The sequence below is a fragment of the Hyla sarda genome, chromosome 1 (assembly GCF_029499605.1).
Source record: "Hyla sarda isolate aHylSar1 chromosome 1, aHylSar1.hap1, whole genome shotgun sequence".
Lineage (NCBI taxonomy): Eukaryota > Metazoa > Chordata > Amphibia > Anura > Hylidae > Hyla > Hyla sarda.
The window spans coordinates 464,593,082-464,607,719 of record NC_079189.1 but is presented as its reverse complement, the minus strand read 5'-3'; the positions used below and the strand labels follow the sequence as shown (position 1 = coordinate 464,607,719).

Here is a 14,638-nt window from a genome sequence, read left to right as displayed (position 1 = left end):
TGACAAAATCATTCATCCGAGACATAAACCTAGTTCACACTGTATACAAGGCACCTCGAGCATAAAGGAACAAGCATTTTACTGCCTCACAATAATGTGCAATTTCCCAACAATGAATGACATTAGACCATGGGAAATAAAGATTTACTCATCATGTGCTTAGCTATTCACAATCAGCTGCCTGTATACAGTGATTTTAGCCCGCACCCCCCCCCTCCCCCGATCTTTAGAGAATACATACAGATGAGGGGTCCTCCTGTGCACTCATAATACATGTATCATTTATAGTATGCTGAAATTATTGTATGAAACCTAAAATAAAAAAATAAAAAATCAATTATATATATTTATTTATTTAATTTTTTTTTTACTATGAAATAAGGTTCTACCTTATGAAGCAGATTGGTCCTGCAGTCTCTGTTCACAAAAGACAAAATAAAAGGAACATTAGTAAATCAGCACAGAAAATTAAACATCGACACTATATACTTCAACATTCCAAAATATGTACAATCAACTCGGAAATATTTATCATCGTCAAATATTTTCAGAAAGCACTTGGGTCGCACAAAAATAAAAGCTTCAGAAATATATGAACGTAAATAAAAACAACAATTTTGAGATTTGAAATTAAGAAACAAAAAGAAAACTAAAAATTCTTTTAAGTTTGCCAAGTTTTTTTTATTTTTTTTTATTCTCAACTTTTGTAAATATTTTGAAGAAAAAAAATATTAAAATTTCTGCCTATAAAAAAAAGTTGTAAAAAGTTGGACAGAAAAAAAAGAAAGAAAATGCACTCCCAGAGCCCTGACAAAATGTCTAAGTTTTAGTGACAAAAGCAGAAATGACACAGTTAATAATGTGACAGCTTCTGCCACGCACGGACAAAATGTCTGTATTTTTGTGAGAAAGGATGAAAAAAGCCACATCTCTGTATTGCATTTCAGGCTGGAGCCCCCCAGGGTGAGGTGACTGGGGGTCTGTGGAGGGACATGGTGTCTGAAGTCTTCATTGCATTGTGGGTGTCAGTAGAAGTGACGCCATATTTGCCGGTGCCGCCGCTGTAAACAACAAAAAGTGTCTGAGGGAGACAGACAAGAGACGCTTCAGTGGATTTCAGGACATTTTATTTGTTGTTGTGGGTGATCCGCTCTCCTCTCGCCAGTCATGTCTCTGGGAATGTCTTATAAACCCAACCTGAACGCACAGCTGCACGGCAACCATGGGGCTCCGGGTAAGTGATCGTCTAGAGTGGGGAACTTAGTCTGGGGGAGCCGTGGGCTCAGGCCCGGGTGACTGGGGAGGAGGGAGGTGGATGGAGATACCTGGGGAGAGCCCCAGCCTGGAGTTGATGTGCTGGCCGGTGGAATAAGGTCACATCCTGTCACTAGCGTGCTTCCTAGCCGGCTGGAGGACAGGCCGGAGAGAGCGGGGAGTCCCGGAGCGGCTCTGGGGAAGGCGGGAGGCCAGTCCGTGGCCCCGGTGACAGGCGCGGCATACACGGATCAGCAGGAGCCCTTTGATCAAGTCCGTTTCGGCGTCTCCATGATCGGCTCCCCAGGGCTGCTGATTGATCTGAAACAAGCGAGCGGCGCAGAGACCTCTGCTGGCCGTTCTTGGTATTGCGGGGCGCTGCTGATCTGTAGGAGGGAGGGGGGAGAAGTCAGTCCTGCCCATCACTAATAGCTGCTTCATCATTCATTGTGTGTAAGGAGCTGGGGATGTGTCATCTCTGTTATTTTCACATTATGTCATCTGCTTAGTGTACATTTTATAACAAAGCCCAGGCACCATGTAAATCACTACTATTGCTTAGTTTTTGTATGGGGAGTCAGTATATGGCAGTGCCATAGTCTTATATTAAGATAGCTGCTTTACACACTAAATAGACTAACGTATTGGGACACCCACACATTGCCCTTATAGATCACATTCTGAATCCCCAGATATAATTATGGAGTCTGTCCCACTCTTTACAGTTATAACAACTTATTCTCCTTTAAGAAGACTTTCTATAAGATTTTGGGGTGTGTCTGTAGGGATTTTTGCCCATTCATCTAGAAGAGCATTTATGAGGTTAGAAAAGAGGGCCTGACTCAAAATGTCTATTCTAGTTCATCCCAAATATTGGATGGGGTTAAAGGGGTATTCCAGGAAAAAACTTTTTTTTAAATATCAACTGGCTCCAGAAAGTTAAACAGATTTGTAAATTACTTCTATTAACAAATCTTAATCCTTTCAGTACTTATGAGCTTCTGAAGATAAGGTTGTTCTTTTCTGTCTAAGTCCTCTCTGATGACACGTGTCTCGGGAAACGCCCAGTTTAGAAGCAAATCCCCATAGAAAACCTCTTCTAAACTGGGCATTTCCCGAGACAGGTGTCATCAGAGAGGATTTAGACAGAAAAGAACAACCTTAACTTCAGAAGCTCATAAGTACTGAAAGGATTAAGATTTTTTAATAGAAGTAATTTACAAATCTGTTTAACTTTCCGGAGCCAGTTGATATATAAAAAAAAGTTTTTTCCTGGAATACCCCTTTAAGGGCCAGTCAAGTTCATCTACAACAAACTGGCCCACCCCTGCCTTTATGGACCTTGCTTTGTCAACTGGGGCACAGTCATACCAAAACGCAAAAGGGCCCAAACCAAACTGTTCCCAAAAAAGCTGGAAGCATATAATTGTACAAAATGTCTTGGTATGCTGATTTCCCTTTACTGGAACTAGGTGGCTTAGCCCATAGCAATATGCCTCCTACATTAAACTTTACAGCTGGCACAATGCAGCCAGGCAGGTAACATTCTCCTGGCATTCAACAAACCCAGACTTGTCCATCAGACAGAGAAGTGTGATTCATCACTCCACAAAACACGTTTCCACTGCTCCAATGACCATTGGTAGTGTGCTTTACACCACTCCATCTGATGCTGGGTGTGGTGCTTGGTGATGTAACGCTTGTATACAGCTACTAAACCATGAAAACCCATGCCACGAAGCCCACTACAGAAGCTGTAGTTTGTAACTGTACTCAGTTTTAAGACCCTTCACATTTTGTTATGTTGCGGCCTTGCGCGAAAACAAAACAAAATAACTATTTCTCACCCCACCCTATTATTCTGCACTCAATACCCCATAATGAGAATGTGAAAATACATTTTTTCCAGATTTATTAAAATGAGAAACAAGAATTTTGCATGGACAAAAGTATTCAGACCCTTTTATGACACTTGTTTTTTTAAAATCAGAAATTTTTATTAAACATTTTGTAGTTTACAAACAAACGACAAAACAAAACCATAAACCCCATCCCCCCACCCACACAGAGCACCCACCCCCAAGTCCCGTGTCTTACCCTCGTAAAAGAATAAGTATAAAACTTGAAAATAGAAAAATAGTGCAAAATCTGTCCATAAGTTGCATATACTCGATACAGTCAGAACAGAAGAAAAAAAAAAGAAAAGGGAAAAAGGGTCAGAGAAGCCACATTAGTAGCAAAAGGAGGGTCGCCACCTTCGAGAGTCCGCACAAAGTGCGAATAAGCACATTTAGAGAAGGTAACAAGAGAGCATGAAGAGGGCCCTACACAAAAACGCAGAAAGAGTCTCACAGCATTAGGACATAGTAACGCATCGAACATATACAGATCAACAAGACAAGCCGAGCAGAAATGACACAGAAAAGACAACAGAAAACACAGATAGGCAGATTATCTCACTCCCCCTAACAACACTTCCATAGGGGTCCTCCGTAAATATATGGAAGGCAGACCCGGAGTGTCAATCCATGGCCCCCAAATAAGCTCAAAATTGTGTATGGCTTTCCATTTAAGATATACACCCTTCTCCAACCTAATAATATGGTTCATTTTAGTAATGAGCTCGGATACAGTAGGTGGAGAAGCTGGCAGCCAATGTTGTGCAATCAACTTGCGAGCCTGATAGAGAATTCTACTGGTACCAATGTATAAGCCACCATCCTCATCCAAACCATCTATATACCCCAAAACACACGGCAAGGCAGACAAGCGAAACGGACAACCAAATACTCTCCCAAGCAATTGTCCCACATCAGCCCAAAATTGCGTTAAAGAAGTACAGTCCCACATCATATGAAGTAAATGGGCATCAGACATGGAGAATCTGGGACAACAGGAATCAGGCGTACCCCAATTCTATGTAAAAATGCTGGGGTGCGATACACCCGATGGAGCAGAAAAAATTGAGATACCCGGTGGGCCTCCAACACAGCAAGGCACGGGGTTGTAGTCATAATCTGTGCCCATTGTTCATCTGACAGGAGACCCATGTTTGTCTCCCATTTTTCTTTAAGATGTAGGGGATAAGCCTCATGGTAAGAAAGTAACAGTTCCCTATACAGCATGGATATCACTCCTTTAGTAGAAAGAAAATTCATAAAAAGCAGCACATCCAGAATAGTGAAATGGGTGCAAGCCTGTTGAACCTCGGTGCTCCGATTCTTACTAGATATAAAATGGATAAAGGCAGCACACCACGATGGTATAATCCAAAAAATCGTGAATTTATTCCATGATGTAAAAAACAACGTTTCGGCGATCTCTCACCGACTTGAAAATGGCGGTGAGAGATCGCCGAAACGTTGTTTTTTACATCATGGAATAAATTCACGATTTTTTGGATTATACCATCGTGGTGTGCTGCCTTTATCCATTTTATATCCTTTAGTAGAAACCCGACCGAATAAGCCATTCACCACTGTTGAGGGACCGATAGTCAAGGCACCCGCTTGTGACTGCACATCCAGTGCATGCCGTAGCTGCAGATAACAAAAGAAGAATGAGTGTGGTAAATTAAATTCCTCCTGCAGCTGAGCAAATGACTTCAGCACCGGCTCATCATACAGTTGGGAGAGGTACAATATCCCATATGAGAGCCATAGAGCAATATCAGGCAGGGAGTGCAGTTCAAGAAGACCCGGGTTATACCACAACGGTGAGTATGTCACAAAAACAGGATAGTGGTGGAGAGACTTAAACTTCAACCATACCTTACGGAGAAGAAGAAAGGTAGGTGGAAAGTCTGGGGGCGCGTTTGTGACGCCATTTTCAACAGATATAGAGGGATCACACCCCCGATACATTGTGAGATCAGAGCCCCTGTATGTCCTATGGTATCCAACAGTGCCCAACCCTTCAGCTGCTGGACCTGCGATGCTAAGAAATATAACCAGGGGTTAGGGACAGATAAACCACCCGCCTCCTTACCACGTTGTAACGTTTCAAGGCGGATCCTAGCTAATTTGCCGTTCCAAATAAGTTCTCGAAATAAGAACTGAATCCTATGAAAATATTTCATGGGAATCCAGGTAGGAGTGTTATGCAAAATATACAAAAACTGAGGCATGAGAACGATTTTAGTTAAGTTACACATGCCTATTATAGATAAGGGAAGCTTGGGCCAAGTAGTCACCTTTTAGGAACTACGATCTAACAATGGCACTAGATTGAGAGGAACATAATCAGAGGCAGAAGCCGTGACATACACACCTAAATATTTAAACCTAGAAACTATGGGAAGCCCAACCCTAGTAATTATAGGCATCGGAGGGAGAGGATCCAGGGGAAGTAGTGTGGACTTATCCCAGTTAATAGACAGGCCTGAATAATTGCCAAAAGGAGGCAGTGATCGCGGAGCATCGCCCAAAAAAAGGAGCATGTCATCCACATAAAAAGCAATACGCTCTTCCAAAGTCCCGTAACAAAAGCCCCGAATATCAGGGGAGGCTCTTACCAACGCTGCTAATGGCTCTATAGCAATAGCAAATAAAAAGGGGGACAAAGGGCACCCCTGGTGAGTGCCACGCCCCAACGGGAAAGAATGGGACAACAGGCCATTAGCTCTAATTCTAGCGCATGGGGCCGCATATAACAATTGAACCCAATTTAAAAATACGGGTCCAAATCCCATGTGGGGCATAACACTCCATAAGAAGTTCCAAAATCGTTGGCAGCGTCAAGGGAAAGCACAGCCCTACAGGAAGCATCATCAGGGCGCAGTTCTAGATTTAAGTAAAGCCTCTTAATATTATCAGCAGTGGACTTCTCCGGCATGAATCCCGTCTGATCCCCGTGAATCAAAGTAGTGATCACCCTCAGCAATCTATTGGCCAAAACCTTAGCTAGTAGTTTAACATCAGAACACAATAGAGAAATCAGCCTATAGGAACCCGCAGACAGCGGGTCTTTACCCAGCTTCAAAAGCAGCACTATAATAGCCTCCAACATAGATATCGGTAGTCCCGCTCCCTCAGCCGCCACCCGCCACACCTCCAGCAAGTTGGGCAGCAGCACCTCTCGGTATTGCTTGAGATACTCATTAGGCAAGCCATCAACTCCCGGTGACTTCTATGACACTTGTAATTTAGCTCTGGGGCCTTCCACTTCTGTTCATCATCTTTGAGATGTTCCTACACCCTGATTGGAGTCACCTGTGGTAGATTTGAAATTATATCTCTAAAGGTTTTATAGCTTACACTGAACATCAGAGCAAAAAAAAAAAAAACAAAGCCATGAGGGACAAAGAACTGCATGTAGATCTCAGATACAGGGTTGTGTGCAGACGCAGATCTGGAGAAGGGTACAACAAAATTGTTCAGTACTGAAAGGTCCCAAGAGCACAATGGCCTCCATAGTTCTTATATGGAAAAAGATTGGAATAACAAGGACTCTATCTAGAGCTGGCTGCTAATGCCAAATCTGTCTAAGGCTGGATTCACACTACGTTTTCTCCCATACGGGAGCGCATACGGCAGGGGGGAGCTAAAACCTCGCGCTCCCGTATGCCTTCGTATGCGCTCCCGTATGTCATTCATTTCAATGAGCCGGCCGGAGTGAAACTTTCGGTCCGGTCGGCTCATTTTTGCGCCGTATGTGCTTTTACAACCGGACCTAAAACTGTGGTCAACCACGGTTTGAGGTCCGGTTGTAAAAGCGCATACGGCGCAAAAATGAGCCGACCGGACCGAACGTTTCACTCCGGCCGGCTCATTGAAATGAATGACATACGGGAGCGCGAGGTTTTAGCTGCCGTATGCGCTCCCGTATGGGAGAAAACGTAGTGTGAACCCAGCCTAAGCTTCGAAGATGCTATGTGCAGATGGGAGAAACTTCCAGCAGGTCATGCACCAAAATCTTGAGTTTTATTGCAGAGTGGCCAGAAAGGAGCCTCTGTGTGTAAAAGACACGGGAAAGCCCACTTGGTGTTTTCAAAAAACAAAACAAAAAAAAGCACCTAAAGTACTCTCAGACTGTGAGAAACAAGATTTTAACTAGACCAATTGATGTTTTTGGCCTCAGTTCTAAGCATCATCAGTGGCGTACCTACCGTATGCGAACCTGGCCCCTGCCAGGGGCGCACACCTGGAGAGGGAGCAGGCCGCCAAACAGATCTAGCAGCAGCAGTGCAGAGCTGTCATAAGGGGCCCGCTGGCATTTTACATGGAGGCATTCACCCTTGCTGCTATCATCTTAGTCTGCACAATCTTCTCCTCACAGGCCCGGCTGCTGAAAGCCCCTCTCCCTCCCTCACTCCTGTTACTACAGGTACTGTGTGCAATGGCATCACCAAGGAGGGTCCAGATGGGACCACGGATCCCCCCTACATCATGCTGTGCCACCCCCATGTGCCCCCCCAACTGGACTGACATGGGAAGTAATAAGGGCAATTTGGGCTGTGCATAAACAATACAGCAGCAGCAGGGGAGAGACACTCATCTCTGCTAAGAATCAGCATTTAGCTATGGTGGACTTGGGGAGACACAGGATAACAATCAGCTGATTCCTCCCTCCTATCGGTGTCAGAGGGAGCTGTCAGCATGTGAGGAAGGACATCAGTTTTGCCAGAAACCGGGTGGATGGATTGGGGGTGGGGCCTAAGTGAAGCTGCTCGTGTGAGAAGTGAAGACAGGAGAAAAGTGAAAGGAGGGGATCCAAGAAGGAAACTAGCAGAGAAGTGTACGGAGGCAGATGGAGGAGGCAGAAGAGGAAGGAAGCTCCATGTGCTGTAAACAACCTGCAGGTCAGATAAGACCACAGACAGGTCACCTGTCTTACTGTGCTGCTAGTATGCCCCAGGGGCCCCTGGGTGGTGGGCTCGCTACTAGGCCCTAATTCCAAAGGTGCCCCCTCCCCTTAGGCCTTGTTTAACATAAATGTCTGGAAAAAAGGCAAACCTATAAGGGCTCTGTGTACTGTGTAGCATCTCTCGCTCTAACCTGCTGGTACAGGGTAATAGTGCAGGTGACACTGATTCCAGCACTGTTTACCTTGTAATGAAGAAAACTGTGTCCCTATAGCAGAATGTGACCCTCTGCACATGGACACAGTTTTCTGCTTTACAGCTGGCTCAGCCTCACTCCATTCCCGCTACGCTCTCTCAGGGGTACAGGGACAAAGTTTCTGCACACATCTCCCACCCAGCCGCACTGCACACATCCACTATCCACTCACTAGCTGTTCCAAGACTACAGCTCCCAGCATCGGCCCGATCGTGATGTCCGGCATTAACCCTGGGTCCTGGCTGCTGATAACAGTCAGGACCCACCGTATATCTTGCACAGTCAGCTTGTGAGTGTACTCAAACAGTGATAGCGGGATCAGGGCATACAGGTACACCCTGTGTCCTTAACAGATTAAACAGAGGCTGTGGCGGTTGCCATACTTTGGCATCTATAAATTTATTGGATACCTTTTTTTAACCCCTTAATGACCATGGATGTGTATACACGTCCATGTGCCATTAAGCAGGTATGGCGCGGGCTCACGACTTGAGCTCGCGCCATACCAGCGAGCCCCCAGCTGATTCCGGTTACTGGGGGTAGGTGTTAATAGCCGACATGCGGCGATCGCCGCAGCCAGCTGTTACCCTTTAGATCGCCGCTCTCAAAGCTGACAGCAGTGTCTAAAGGTAACTTTAACTGCTCCCTGGTGGTCCAGTGGGGTGGCACGATCGCGCGCGGGAGGGGGATGTAATCCACTTCTGAGGTAGCCAGAGGGCTTACCTCACATCCTGTGTCGGCTGCTGCGCTGTGAATGATAAAGCATGGCAGGACCAGGCTTTATCAATCGAGCGCAGAGCACACAGGTCAATGTGGTTCTATGGAACCACATTGATCTGTATGAGGAATCAAATGATTCCTCCTAAATGTCTCCTAAGAGGACTAAAAGTGTAAAAAAAAAATATATATATATATTTAAAAACACACACATTAACCTCTTCCTTACTAAAAGTTTAAAGGGGTTATCCACCATAAGGTGATTTTAGTACGTACCTGGCAGACAGTAGTGGAAATGTTTAGGAAGGATCTGCGCTTGTCTTGGACTAAATGGCTATGTTGTGAGATTACCATAATACTGCGGATAGCTTTTTGGGAACTGGTATTTCCTGTTTCCGTTTTCTTATTTTGACTACAAATCCCATAATTCCATTTTCCTCCCTCCTACACATCAGCCACCCCACCCATTGAAACATAAATGAGCTGCATCCATTCAAAGACCTGTGGTTTTCAATCAGGGTGCCTACAGCTGTTGCATTAGTTGCAGATAAATCTCTCTCCCACCAAACGATTGATCCACCCATTGAAGCAGACAGGCTCCCTGTCATCAGCTGACTAGTGAGTCAGGTCTCGGCCGCATTGCAACTTGGGAAAAATCTGAGACCACTGTCATTTCGCCACGTGCGTAAATGTCCCAACTATAAAAGTATAAGGTTAATTAAATCGCACGGTCAATGGTGTACACGTAAAGAAAAATCCAAAGTCCAAAATTGCGTAATTTTGGTCACTTGGTACACCCTAAAAAAATGTATAAAAAGTGATCAAAAAGTCAGATCAAAACAATCATGGTACCGATAAAAACTTCAGATCACGGTGCAAAAAAATTAGCCCCCATACCACCCTGTATATGGAAAAATAAAAAAGTTATAGAGATCAGAAGATGACAATTTTAACATACTAATTTTGGTGCATGTAGTTATAATTTTATAAAGTAGTCAAATAAAGAAAACCTATATAAATTGGGTATCATTGTAACCGTATGGACCTACAGAATAAATGCATTTTTACCAAAAAGTGCACTTCGTAGAATCGGAAGCCCCCAATAGTTAAAAAATGGCGTTATTTTTACAATTTTGCCCCAAAAATATTTTTTTTCTGGGTTCGCCGTAAATTATGTGGTGAAAGGATTGATGTCATTACAAAGTACAATTGGTGGCACAAAAAATAATCCCTCATATGAGTCTTATGAGTTATGATTTTTAGAAGGTGATGAGGAAAAAGTGAAAGTGCAAAAACGGAAAAACCTGTGGTCCTTAAGGGGTTAAACCACTTCATGACCTCGTTTAATGTTTAAATGTTACAACCGCTATTAATCGCAGCATTTAAACAGTTAAATGACTGCCGTGGCTGTATTCTTTTGTATAGTCTGCAGGGTGATGATACTCTGTAGAGGGCCTAATGTCTGACCGCTAAATGGTCACTGAATGGTGGTATTGTTGACCATATTGGTCTGCTTGTAGTGGCAGCATACACTAGTTCCTGACTGAAAAAACAAGTGTACACCTGGCTTGACCATGTTATTAGCTGTTTCCATGCTCAAATGTTACTTTTTTCTTTGGGTTGTTATGATAACTTGCATATGTAAGGTAGTGTTGAAGGGTGTGATCAAATAAAGCTAATTTTACCACAGTGTGATACTATATGTGGGCTGGTTAGGTTTGTGTGCCAGAGCTGCTTTTCAGTACCAGTCCGTCTCTGTTCTCAGTGACTGTTTGGTGTATATGTATTGCTTTATAATTGCCCCCAGTGTGCCCCCCCCCCCCCCAAAATATGAATGCTGAAGACGCCACTGCCTGTGTGAGAGGAGATGAAAAGGACAGAACACTGTAGTGAGGTGCTGCCATTTTATGGCCTGAAGGGACCAGTGTGAAGAGATCCAGAGCTATAACAGACAGTGAGTGATCACCATATTTGTCAGACTTCTAGGGTAGACTGTGGGTAGACTTCTAGGGTAGACTATAGTGTTATAGGAAGTGTATATAGTGATTTAGAGAGTGTATACAGTGTTATAGGAAGTGTATATAATGATGCATGTAAGGGCTCGTTCACATTAACATCAGTCCCGGTTAATTCCTGCCCGTTCTTAAATCTGTTCTTGCCTTTTGCAAACGGCTGTAAATGAACCCATTAATGTCAATGGGATTTTTTTTACAGTCCTTTGCAAGCTGTTTGCACTTGTTTGGTTCCTAATCCGTTATTTTTTACTTCAAAAAGACGTTGCATGCAGTATTGGAATGCAGAAACGGATATTATACATTTAACAATGAAGTCTATGGCAAGCGGATGAACCTTTAATGTCATCCGTTTGCACACAGTTTTTAATATCCGTTTTTGAACTGTTATTACTTCTGAGCATGCTCAGAAGAGGTGAAATCAGCGGACTTCTGCAGTGCTGCGGGACGACTACTTCTCCCATGATGGAAGTAGTAGTTCCCCCAGCTGCGGGAGTTCCCATGATGGGAGTAGTACACTGCTCCAAAAAAAAAAAAGGGGACACTAAGATAACACATCCTAGATCTGAATGAATGAACTAATCTAATGAAATACTTTTGCCTTTACATAGTTGAATATGCTGACAACAAAATCACACAAAAATTATCAATGGAGATCACATTTATCAACCCATGGAGGTCTGGATATGGAGTCACACTCAAAATCAAAGTGGAAAACCACTCTATAGGCTGATCCAACTTTGATGTAATGTCCGTAAAACAAGTCAAGATGAGGTTCAGTAGTGTGTGTGGCCTTCACGTGCCCGGATGACCTACCTACAATGCCTGGGCATGCTCCTGATGAGGTGGCAGATGGTCTCCTGAGGGATGTCCTCCCAGACCTGGACTAAAGCATCCGCCAATTCCTGGACATTCTGTGGTGCAACGTGGCGTTGGTGGATGGAGCGAGACATGATGTCCCAGATGTGCCTGATTCAGGTCTGGGGAACGGGTGGGCCAGTCCATAGCATCAATGCCTTCCTCTTGCAGGAACCGATGACACACTACAGCCACATGAGGTCTAGCATTGTCTTGCATTAGGAGGAACCCAGGGCCAACCGCACCAGCATATGGTCTCACAAGGGGTCTGAGGATCTCATCTCGGTACCTAATGGTAGTCAGGCTACCTCTAGCAAGCACCAGAAATGCCACCCCACACCATTACTGACCCACCACCAAATCGATCATGCTGGAGGATGTTGCAGGCAGCAGAACAATCTCCACGGTGTCTCCAGACTCTGTCACGTCTGTCACATGTGCTCAGTGTGAACCTACTTTCATCTGTAGCAAATTTGCCAATCTTGGTGTTCTCTGGCAAATGCCAAACATCCTGCACGGTGTTGGGCTGTAAGCATAACTCCCACCTGTGGACTTGGGGCCCTCGTTCCACTGTCTGTTTCTGACCGTTTGAGTCGACACATGCACATTTGTGGCCTGCTGGAGGTAATTTTGCAGGGCTCTGGCAGTGCTCCTCGTGCTCCTCCTTGCACAAAGGTGGAGGTAGCGGTCCTGCTGCTGGTTTGTTGCCCTCCTACGCCTCCTCAATGTCTCCTGATGTACAGGCCTGTCTCCTGGTAGCGCCTCAATGCTCTGGACACTACGCTGACAGACACTACAAACCTTCTTGCCACAGCTCACATTGATGTGCCATCCTGGATGAGCTGCACTACCTGAGCCACTTGTATGGGTTGTAGATTCCGTCACATGCTACTACTAGAGTGAAAGCACCGCCAGCATTCAAAAGTGACCAAAACATCACCCAGGAAGCATAGGAACTGAGAAGTGGTCTGTGGTCACCACCTGCAGAACCACTCCTTTATTGGGGGTGTCTCGTTAATTGCCTATAATTTCCACCTGTTGTCTGTTCCATTTGCACAACAGCAAGTGAAATTGATTGTTAATCAGTGTTGCTTTCTGAGTGGACAGTGTGGTTTCACAGACATGTGATTGACTTGGAATTACATTGTGTTGTTTAAGTGTTCCCTTTATTTTTTTGATCAGTGTAGTTCCCCCAGCTGCGGGAGTCTGCAGACGACTTGGGAGGCTACATTAGTGCTTGTACTACTACCCCCATCATGGAAAAGAGTCTGTTCCATGTTGGGGTAGTAGTACAGGGGTTGAGGGACTGATCACACCGGGTCTCTGAGACCTCATGTGATCATAAGCCATTAATCAGGGGAGCGGGCGGCATGCTCCGCTCCCCTGCGATGTATGTAGTGTCTTTACTTTCATTTTTAAATCCCCCGCCAGGAGCCCTGAATGGCCAGCACCGAGTGGCCATTCAGGGCTCCCAACAGGGTTTTTAAAGTGAAGATTGTGAGTGTGCAGCAGGGGCCATATGTTTATAAAAGCGCTGTGGGGGCAAGGCATATAGAAGCGCTGCGGGGGGAGGAGATATATAGCGCTATATGTCTAGCCCCCCTCCTAGTGCTTCTATATATCTTGCCCCCTGCTGTAATATATATATATATATGTCTTGCCCCCGCAGCGTATTTATATGCATATGCCCCCCGGAGCGCATTTAAATACATATGCCCCGTAGCGCTAAGTGTGAAAAGTATTCTATCTGCGTTCGTCGGACGACTCTCCTGATACAGTACTTTTCACACATAGCAAGAAATGCAACGGCCATACAACACTAGGAACGTATGCACATAATAAACATACCTACTTTGGAGGCTACACACGTATGCACCAAGATAACTATGAACAAATGCATAGAACTACAAACTATGGCTGTATGTATCAACAATGCTGTGTACTAGTTCATGTATAATATAAGTGCTGGGAGCGTATGTACCGTGAGAATGTAAAGAATTTATAAATTCACAATACGCTACGAGTGTATGTACAGCATAAAAGCTATGTACAGTGAATACTACATGTGAACAGTATAGAACCTATATACAGTAGGGATAAAAAGTTTGGGTACCCTAGGTAAAAATTTGTATTAATGTGCATAAAGAAGCCAAGGAAAGATGGAAAAATCTTCAAAAGGCATTAAATTATAGATTAGACATTCTTATAATATGTCAACAAAAGTTAGATTTTATTTCCATCATTTACACTTTTAAAATAACAGAAAACAAAAAAATGGCGTCTGCAAAAGTTTGGGCACCCTGCAGAGTTAATATCTTGTACTGCCCCCTTTGGCAAGTATCACAGCTTGTAAACACTTTTTGTAGCTAGCCAAGAGTCTTTCAATTCTTGTTTGAGGTATTTTTGCCCATTCTTCCTTACAAAAGTCTTCCAGTTCTTTGAGATTTCTGGACTGTAGGTCACAATCTGCTCTTTTAAGGTCTATCCATAGGTTTTAATTTATGTTGAGGTCAGAAGATTGTGAAGGCCATGGCAAAACCTTCAGTTTACGCCTCTTGATGTAATCCCCCGTGGATTTCGAGGTGTGTTTAGGATCATTATCCATTTGTAGAAGCTATCCTCTCTTCAACTTCAGCTTTTTCACAGATGGCATCAAGTTAGCATCCAAAATTTGCTGAAATTTTATTGAATCCATTTTTCCTTCTACTCGTGAGATGTTCCCTGTGCCACTGGCTGAAA

The 14,638-nt window shown here is 44.2% G+C and overlaps 1 protein-coding gene across 2 annotated transcripts in view; it reads left to right on the top strand.

Annotated features, from left to right (window-relative positions):
* Nucleotides 1–425: 425 nt before the first annotated feature.
* CDK2AP1 (cyclin dependent kinase 2 associated protein 1) overlaps nucleotides 426–14,638 on the top strand; it is a 44,326-nt gene continuing 30,113 nt past the window's right edge. Inside the window, exon 1 of one of the 2 annotated variants that reach the window (XM_056535928.1) lies at nucleotides 426–1,234. In XM_056535928.1, the coding sequence (XP_056391903.1) occupies nucleotides 1,168–1,234 (67 nt within the window). In that variant the 5' untranslated portion in view covers nucleotides 426–1,167. Of the gene's footprint in view, nucleotides 1,235–7,920; nucleotides 8,054–14,638 lie in introns of those variants that run through there. The other variant, XM_056535934.1, reaches the window with a different exon arrangement.